This window comes from Antedon bifida, chromosome 5 (genome assembly GCF_963402885.1).
Source record: "Antedon bifida chromosome 5, ecAntBifi1.1, whole genome shotgun sequence".
NCBI lineage: Eukaryota > Metazoa > Echinodermata > Crinoidea > Comatulida > Antedonidae > Antedon > Antedon bifida.
Window position 1 is genome coordinate 15,756,774 of NC_136230.1, and position 9,389 is coordinate 15,766,162.

The window sequence follows — 9,389 nt, forward strand, 5'->3', positions numbered from 1 at the left end:
GGTTGTTTATATAGGACATAATACTTTATCATGCAAGGTAGATTTGAAATCTGAAAGTTTCCTAACCAACAGTAAACTCAAGGTTTACCACTTACTTACTTCAATAATTGTTATTTCTAAACAAAATGTTCATTTTGTTTATGGCACAATTGGTACTAAAACAATTGCACCATTCCTGTTTGATAAACATTTGTTGAAGATTCACCATAAACAGTCAATTAACACAGACAGCAAAGCAGGGATACTGTTAATGTTACTATCAATAACAAGTTTTTTTTTCACTTTAACACCATTCGATGCAGCAATAAAAAAAACAGGGTTTAATGCTTTAATGTGATTTAAGAATAAACAAATGTAATGGATGTTAAACACTTATTATTAAAACACATTCATCAATCAATTTTTTTATATAAATGTATCATATTCTAACCTCAGATGTTGGTAGATATAGTTTGTCTTTTCGTAACTGTTGTATTTCCAGCAGTACTTGTAGCCATTTGATTGGCAAAGTAAGAATCATCATCTGGACTAATTTTTGTATTTGGAGAATGATTTTAGAAGCACCGCTCTTTTCAAATGAGACACTGTTTTCAATGGTAAAGAGCTCTCCTTGATACACCATGTCCTCAAATGGTTTTCCTTCCAGGGCTTTCCAAAGTATATTCTCTATTGCTTTTACCTAAATTAAATAACATCACATTGTAATTAAACGTAAGTCAAGGGAAAATTATAAGTATACCAATATAAGAATTCAAATTAAAAATGTGTGCAAAATCATAGATATTTGTATACCTTTTATTTGTTTTATTATAGACCTAACTGATGGAACATTATTATATGAAACTACATATTGTTTCCAATGAATCAATTACAATATACTGTTTAATGAAACAAAATGTGATAACATATGTACCCTTTGTTGTCTTTCTTGTTCATTTTTACCAAGGCTCTCATAATGTGTACCAATCAGCATTATCTTGTTTTTCTGTCCTTTTCTTACGTTTACAAAAACCGAACGAATCCAAAACAGAATGATCTCAAGATTTGTCATTCGATGTTCATACATTTTTCCCTAAATCACAAAGAAAATGAACAACATTTACATTTTAAATTCTTAAACAGGTAGTTTGAAAAACATTGTGGCAAATTATCTTATTATTGTGGTAATTATAGCAGCACCAATTTATATAGAAAAACAACACTATCATGGAAATGGAAATAACAATAATCATATATCAGGCACCTGCTATTTGCACAGTTTTTGTTAAGGTAAAGGATAACATGAAAGAAACATTTTTTTTATGTACAATTACATAGAACATTTGAAATTTGTAAAATATACTTACAGTTGTTGGATCACGAACTTTAGCTGGGGCATCAAGATCTTGATTCAGGTTAAATACCACACATACAACAGCATAAGACACCATGAATATCTATTAAAAATAATCATAATTATCAATATTAATTAAAACCGTTTATACACATGTGTCAGTATGCTGGCACAACTGATCATTTGATACTTATTTTTTTCCTCACAAACTGCATGTTCACCTTGAAAACATTTACAATCTTAATCATTGGTTTAATAAATAATGAATGTTTTATTACATTCTCTCTCCCCATCTCTCCCCTTGCTATCCATCTATGCTAATATTACATTATGGTAGACATCAATGAATACTATTTTATTTAAAATCTTCCAAAACTGGACACCCTTCGGCTGGCAAAATATGTTTGGGTTTACAGAAATTCTGATATTCCAAATGTGTTATCATTGTTTCACATAACTTGTATTATTTTTGAAGTGTAAAAAATTGAATAAAATAAAGAAAGAAAGGAAGGTAAAAAGAATTTGGAACTTTTTTGACCTCAAGTCTGGTTTTGGTTTCTGGTAATTAGAGACTAGAGACTGAGTTGACTGTATTCAATTAAATGAAGATTAAAATAATTTATAATATTATAATAATAATAATTGTATTTTATAACTGATATACTGTTACCATATTTGATCAACATATGATTACATTTTTGTATTACCTTGGAGGTAGATTCTTACTACAAATCAAGTGAGTGTCAGTGCTGATATTGTAACAAGGCCAAAAGATTACTAGATTACTAGATCCTGATCTCAACACAACCTCAGAAGGAGGTATATGTATTAATAAGTACAAACTCTTCAGTAAGGTGCAAGTATATCTTTATTCTATGGTGTCTCAAACTGAACTGTACAAAGTTATGGGTAAATGGTGATCAGTGATTGGCTATTCTATATGTCATGATAATATACTACCTCGGTAGTATTGTAACAGGAGGCATACTAAATTAAAGGCAAAACTAAGAAATTAGATAAATCAATACAATTTACCCGTTGTATCACATGGTATATAGGCTGCCCTCCAAAGTCCCAGATGTTCATAACAAACTTGTTGCTATCCACTTTAGAGTCACCACCTTTTCTTACAGAACGAAGTTGGCTTTCAACTTTTTTCAAGAACCCTTTAGGAATTTGTGGTCTATCAAGTTTTTCTTCATACACTGGTTCTGTTGTGATAAAATAATAATACACAATACAACAGTTTAATTCAATATCATTTCAACATTAAAAAACAAAATAGAAATCCATCATAATAAAGCTGTTCCTTTTTATTTAAATCTTGATAATTTAAAAAACAGACAAGACAGATGGAGAGTATATAGAGCGGGATGACACTATAACTTTTTTGTTAAAAGAAAAGGTGTTTCCAATGCAATATTTAATTATCTAAATCTTATCCTTTCCAATTAATGGTTTAGTGATGAGTTTATTTGACCATATTGTACTGCAGTGTCATACAATATACAAATACTAGTATTAACTGTCAAAGTAACTTGCAAGATAATATGTTCATTAGCAGACACATGATTATAATCAAATTTCCGCTCCTTAAATCATTTAAATATTTCTGATATCATTACTATGTATGAACAGCACAATCAAGCACATTTCAAAATAAATATTTACCCTCTTTTTGTGGGCTTGGCATTGGATTTGAACTTTTTGATGTTTCAGCAAATTTGGCTTCCTGTTTTGATGTTGATGCCCCTGTGGGGTTTTTCTCTTTCTCATGTCTACTTTCTGAAAAATGTTCTGATATAATTGAAGATGACGCTATCTTGTTGTAATAAGGAGCATAATAAATTAACATTTAATAATATCATGCTTTATAATCTAATTAACTTGACAAGAACAAAGTTTAACTAAATTTGAATTAACTTTAATTAAAGTCTTTTACCAGATTTGGTTTTCTTCTTTGATGGTCCTGCTATTGATGTGTATCCTTCTGTATGGCGTGGACTTTTCAACATTTGTTTAACTGTGACATCAGTGACAGCATCCTGATACATGTCTAAAACTTTTTAATTACAAAAATGTTAATAAAATCATATATATTATATTTTACACTGTTACATATTGGTTTTTAAAAAGCATTGAAACCATTTGAATGATATTGTTGCAATAATTGATCCTCCTTGGTCAAAGTGGATAACAATTATATGATATTAAAATGGCAGTTTACTTATTTGGTTAAAAAATTACAAAAACACATTGTGACATGACAAAGCATGTCACAGGGTGAATTTTAAAACATCTATTTTTATTTTTTTAACAGGAGCATGTATCTGAATAAAGTGAATACTTACAAATATCCTGTGTTGTTTCTTTCAACATTTGTTTGTTAGTGGGATCTGGTGTACACACCGTTGTTTTAACCATTGCATCTGTTATTATATGCAATGGATTAAACCTATGGCAAAATGACATATAATTCAGAAAAGAATGTTTGCATTGATAAATCTAGAGACACAAAATGAATTTGATGGTATACTGCAATTACATTGTTTTTATGTTGCATTATAATCTTATTTTAAACCCTCAACATACCCAGAACACTAAAGGGCCAAATACTTTAACCAAACAACAATTTTAATAGTAAATGTTAATTATTAACTATATTTTTACTCTTTTACATTGTGATATTTAGATTATTTATGTTTAGATTACTTATAAAGATCCTAATAAAAAGAAGATAGTTAAGCTATTTTGGCTATGTGTATGGGTGCTTTGATGGTCACTCTCATCGATATTTGCTATGTATTTTGATATTATTTTATGATGAAATAATAAAATTATTCAGGAAAATATTTTAAATGTCTTATTCTTATAATTGATACTACAGTAACAGTTTAAGCGGTTTAATGAAATAGTTTTAAAAAAAATGTAACCACTTAAAAAAAACCAATAAGGTAACATCTATTATAGTCTAGGACAAAAATCTGCAAGTAGCAAACAATCAATCAACAAAAATTGATACGATATAATATAATGTGCTTACTCTTTTCTTAAAAGAGAATTGATAGTAGAAGTTTTCCCAACATTCTCAAGTCCTACAAAAATAGTTCTTCCTTGATTAAACTTTGTTTGTCCTTCTTCAAGTGCATTTTGAAATGCTTTCACCGCATCAGGTCCTCTTACCAATATCTCCTCTGGAACATGCATATCTTAAAATAAACAAAATAAATTACTGTATAATTTCCTACTTTCATTTTTTCATGGAAATTCTAAAGATATTGGTATCTGAAATATATGCCTGACATTGGCAGAAAATACAGTGCCATTATTTCACATAGGCTATTAAGCAAGAAAACTGAGATCTAGAAAACTCAGATATATCCATTATTAATCAGAGGGATTTAAAAAAATATTGTATACCTTTATAAAATATTTCATTGCAGTGTTATAGTTAGTTTGCATAATTTTATTAATGTTTTGATTTAATTATTCAATTTACTATATTAGCTCAATATTATTTAACAGCGTGGTAACCTGAATAGCAGAATACAATCTGAATTTTCTACAACTAGAAAATTCAGATATATCTGAGATCCGAGTTTTCTAGACCATTAAACAGTGCATACATTTATTATAATCTTTATCAGGATTTTCTTTTCTTTATTTATCCAAAAAATTGTGAGAAATAGCATATTAACAGGAGTGCAGGAGATCACAAAAATATTGGGAGATAACACTCCTACAATTATTGGGAGAGTTAGAGTCTTAGTCAGTCTTGAAGTTAGCATACAGCCAGCTGTCTTCACTTACTTTCAATTGTATTTGCCAACTCTTTTTCATCACATTTCCTAAGCGCTTTAACAAGTTGCGAACGCTTGGACTCAGAAGTTGATAATTTTATGGCCCAAGCATCCAGCATGTTATAAGTCCTTTCAATTTCATTTTCTGAATTATCTTGTTTAAAATGATCGATTTCTGCCATGGTAAACTCAAGATTTACTGCTAGTTGTTCCCAATCAAAGACCTTAGTGGCTATGTTGATTAATTCTTTGGTTGTTATATCTAAATAAAATAAGATATTCTCACAATTTGTAAAACATTCAATGCAAAAGGGGATACATATAACACAGTGTTCACAGCTCCAGCATGTCTAGTAAGATGTTTGTCTCCAAATCACTGTGAACAGGCTTAATTGAATCTTTGCTGAAATATTTTCAGGAAATATTATTAACAACTTTGCTACTGACAATTGGCAAACACGCTTTCATTTTTTAAAAAACGTAACACACACACAAACCCCCACACATTTCAGCCAAACCTCTAATATGAAAAAAACTAGCAAATCAGTGTAAACTGTACCTCTAGTATAGTAAAAAGGTTTTTGAAGAATATTCATACCTGATGATGTGATATCTATGAATGGTAAAGGTCCGCCTAAAAAAGTAAAATGCATGAGTAAAAAAAAGTTAATTTTGAAGAGTGTTACAACCGCTAACAACAGCTAATGTCGAAACAACCGTTAATGTAGAACAATCCACCGCTAATGTAGTAAAACTGCCAGCTAATATAGAAACACCAACACCTTATGTATAAATAAAAATCAACACCAGCTAATGTAGAAACGGTCAACAGCTTATGTAGTACCGAAAATTGCCTCCCAGCTTATGTAGTTACTATCGCCAGCTAATGTAGAAAATGTTATATATTTTACAAAAATGTCATCATGTGCAAATGCATCGATCTTTACTTAGCTACAGTCTTTCAACCTCTTGTAAGCAACCAAATTTCTAAACGATCACCCATAGTAAGCAACCATCTCTGTTAAAAGACCGCTTTTCATAATCGACCACCTCACGTAAGGGATCACCTCATCTCATAAGGGACCGCTTCACATAATCGACCACAATCGACTACAACTCTTACTGACCACACATCTCGTAAGTGACCACCAGTTGTCTACATTAGCGGTTGTAACAAAGGGTTTGAAGGTTTTAATTTTAAAATTAAAAATAGGATTTTTTAAAACTTGCAAAAAGGCAATGCTTTTTATCATTAATAATCAATAGTCTGTTTTATTTTACTTCGTTTTATTTTACTTCGTTTTATTTTACTTTACTTTATAATATTACCAAAATATAGACATAGCGTATAATTGCATCGCAAAACGGAAGATAAAAATGATAAAATACAAAAATAACTTTATAACTTAAACTATTAAAGAATTCAGACAAAAAGCAAGAGAATTATACATGAATAGAAGGATATACTATGATTTAAGCAATCTAGGAAATCTGCAAATAAATCTATAACAATATTGAGGTTAAAAACTTGATATTTCATGGGGAGGGTTCTAGTTGAATAGGCTTGTCTAATTAAATTCATCTAAGATGTAAATATTTGATTAAGGGGTATAGTAAAACAAAACCAAAAAGACTGTTGAAATCTTATAAAAGGACTGACAATTACTACTTGATAAAAGAATCCATGATCATTAAGATTTAATTACTTCTATTTTTTTTAACAAGCAATCACAATATTTATTTATTATGTTCATTATTACCTTTCCAAGCTTTGTTTTAAGTTTCATAGTACTTACCTTTCAGAATGTTAATGATTTCTTTTTTCTGATCTTTATCATATTTATCACAACTGTTTTCATTATAGCAATCCAAGGCAGACTTTCCCTCCTAACAATCAAAGGTTATAAATATCATGTTATTATGTGATTACAAAATATATTATACTAAGCAGTCCTAAACATATTACAATTTTAAGTGTGCTTAAAATGTCACATAATTTGTAAGACCATAACCCCCTTTTCATTTTTCTCCAGCATATAAATGTAATTTTTATCTTGCTATTAAAACCATGGCAAACCTGGTGAGGGCTTACTGTACCTACCTCTACCTACATTACATTTTGTGTCATAGCTTAATTGCACTGCATAGTAAGTGAATGTGCATTTGATGTAATAAATAAGTATGCATCTAACTTTCCATGGTTGAATGCCTAATTTAAATCCCACTGAGGACCACTTTTTTAAAGAATAATTTTTTTTTGTGCTGGTTATGACCGCCTTCCCTTTAAACTAGAACTCTGTCAACATTCCGGGTCAATATCATTAGTGTTGCAAAGTTTGCCACAAAAAACAAAACAAACAACAAACAAATATACAGGGGCGGTAAAAAAGTTTTCTATACATTAAAAAAAAAAAAAACTATAATGAAGTAAAACAATTGATGACATTACTGAAATTTTATTACTGAGCTATTGAGCTTTGACCAAATCTGACTTAATTTTTACACTAATTTTTAATTACAGAAATAAAAGAAAATAAGAATTAGATGTAACAGACCTTTAACACTAAGTTCTGATTAAATATCTCTCAGTATTTATTAGTTACAGTAGAAAAACATTAAACAAATCCTCAGACGACAGTTGAATTGACAGATAAACAAAACCAACAAGCAAACAAACAACAAAAATACAGGGGCGAAAACATAACCTCCTAGACAGAGGGAATAAAAGTGTTCATTCTAAGCAGTCTCAAATGGTCAAATTTGTTGATAATTGACAGAAATGTGTGTTGTCCAAATAACTTAATTTCTATAGTATTTCTATAATTATTTATTAAAAATGTTACGAACAAATAAAAATAGCTGTTTGGCTAGTCTCAATTAACTTGATGCTAGGTGATTGAGCTTCTTTTACTTTACAGTAGCAGTGAACCTGATCTACTATAGCCTAGCTAAGCATTTTTACCCATATCTTATTGCCGTAAGAAAAATTAATGTGTGCAATATTATATCTGGTGGTTCATTTACTGGATAGGAGGAGTAACTGGGCTAGGAAAGCCGTATCTTGACAACAACAAAATTGTTTACCTGACTAAAAAGAGGAGGAAAGGCATTATACCCAAGAACTGTATGTAACAATTTAAACAGAAAAATAGAATTGGTTAAGTAAAAGTAGATTAGATTAACTTAACAATTTGACCACAAACATCATTTTGCTTTAAATTCAAAGCTTACAAATAGTTCAAAATAAACCTGTTTGGACACTGTACATCCAGCTGAAATAAATTAGGAAATTGTTAATATTTATATATAATGAGCAACTGAGAGGATACATTTAATATCAAATGATATGTCAACAACTAAAATTTCAAGAAACAAATACTTAATGTACTTTCATTATTTATTATATGTATTTAATTATGTATAATACTTCAGTTTACAGTTTAGTAAAATATGAGAAAAGTAGCAATAAGGGAAGCATGGTTCTGTTTAAATTTGTGATTATAATCAATTCAATTCAGATTTACAATTTAACAATACAATGTAATTACTGTAATGAAAAAAAAAGAATATTAATCACTATACCATTTGTTTGGGAGTATCATTTTCATTTTAATATTCATACAAATATTCAAACAAATATACAGGTACATGGTGGATGGTCAATAGATTGCTCGAGGATCAGACAAGAAAACAGTAGCCTGTAATTATTGTCAATGATAATAATAAACCTTATTTATTATATAACGTAAAAAAAGAATAGAACATAATTTTATTACAGTACTTAATAACAAACTAACCTTGTTTTTATTGTAAATGTCCATATGTCCTTCCTGTATGAAGAACACAAAAGTATTCCTGTGTTCTTCATACAGGATATTTGCTCGAGCACATAGATGCATAGCATTGTCTCCATTCTAGTAAAAAGTGAAATAAAATAAAGTGCTGCTGTACTGCATATATTTTAAATAAGTTTAACAAAAATAATTAATGGCACCACCAACATATTAAAGTAGTGTAGAGGATATATAATGATAGACAATGAAAAGGATAGAACAATTTTTAGGCTCTGGGACCCTAATAATCTGGGATACACAACAGTTCAGGAACTAATGGGTTCAAGTCCCACATGAGAATTATTTGGGAATGTATTCACGAGTGTTTGCAAAACATCTTAACAATTATTAAAATGGCTCTCTGATGCAACATTACTTCATAGTAGTTACATTATTATCAACATAATGGTGGTGGTACTGGAA

General features: G+C 29.6%; 2 protein-coding genes across 3 annotated transcripts in view; both read right to left on the reverse strand.

The window, feature by feature from the left end:
• The window catches only part of LOC144842635 (uncharacterized), a 298,292-nt gene extending 297,625 nt beyond the window's left edge, over positions 1-667 (reverse strand). For both annotated transcript variants that reach the window (XM_078699119.1, XM_078699118.1), the window contains exon 1: positions 431-667. In XM_078699119.1, the coding sequence (XP_078555245.1) occupies positions 431-622 (192 nt within the window). In that variant the 5' untranslated portion in view covers positions 623-667. The remainder of the gene's footprint in view (positions 1-430) is intronic.
• On the reverse strand, positions 627-9,062 carry LOC144842395 (uncharacterized). The gene is made up of 12 exons (XM_078698841.1): positions 8,931-9,062; positions 6,930-7,020; positions 5,732-5,767; positions 5,144-5,395; positions 4,377-4,542; positions 3,685-3,788; positions 3,276-3,395; positions 3,005-3,118; positions 2,369-2,544; positions 1,347-1,436; positions 943-1,072; positions 627-679 (listed from the first exon to the last, which is right to left on the reverse strand). The coding sequence occupies exons 1-12, from the start codon at positions 9,030-9,032 to the stop codon at positions 627-629; spliced, it is 1,434 nt and encodes a 477-aa protein (XP_078554967.1). The 5' UTR covers positions 9,033-9,062.
• Between the last annotated feature and the right edge of the window lie 327 nt (positions 9,063-9,389).

What these genes read in the sequence shown, in the direction of transcription:
- LOC144842395 (XM_078698841.1), bottom strand. Translation starts at nt 9,032, where the DNA reads ATGCATCTATGTGCTCGAGCAAATATCCTGTATGAAGAACACAGGAAT. An exon ending in AATTCTCTTTTAAGAAAAGA is followed by an intron (nt 3,789 to 4,376) that starts GTAAGCACATTA and finishes ATTTTGCCATAG; the next exon opens with GTTTAATCCATTGCATATAA. An exon ending in AAGTTCGTGATCCAACAACT is followed by an intron (nt 1,073 to 1,346) that starts GTAAGTATATTT and finishes TTTGTGATTTAG; the next exon opens with GGAAAAATGTATGAACATCG.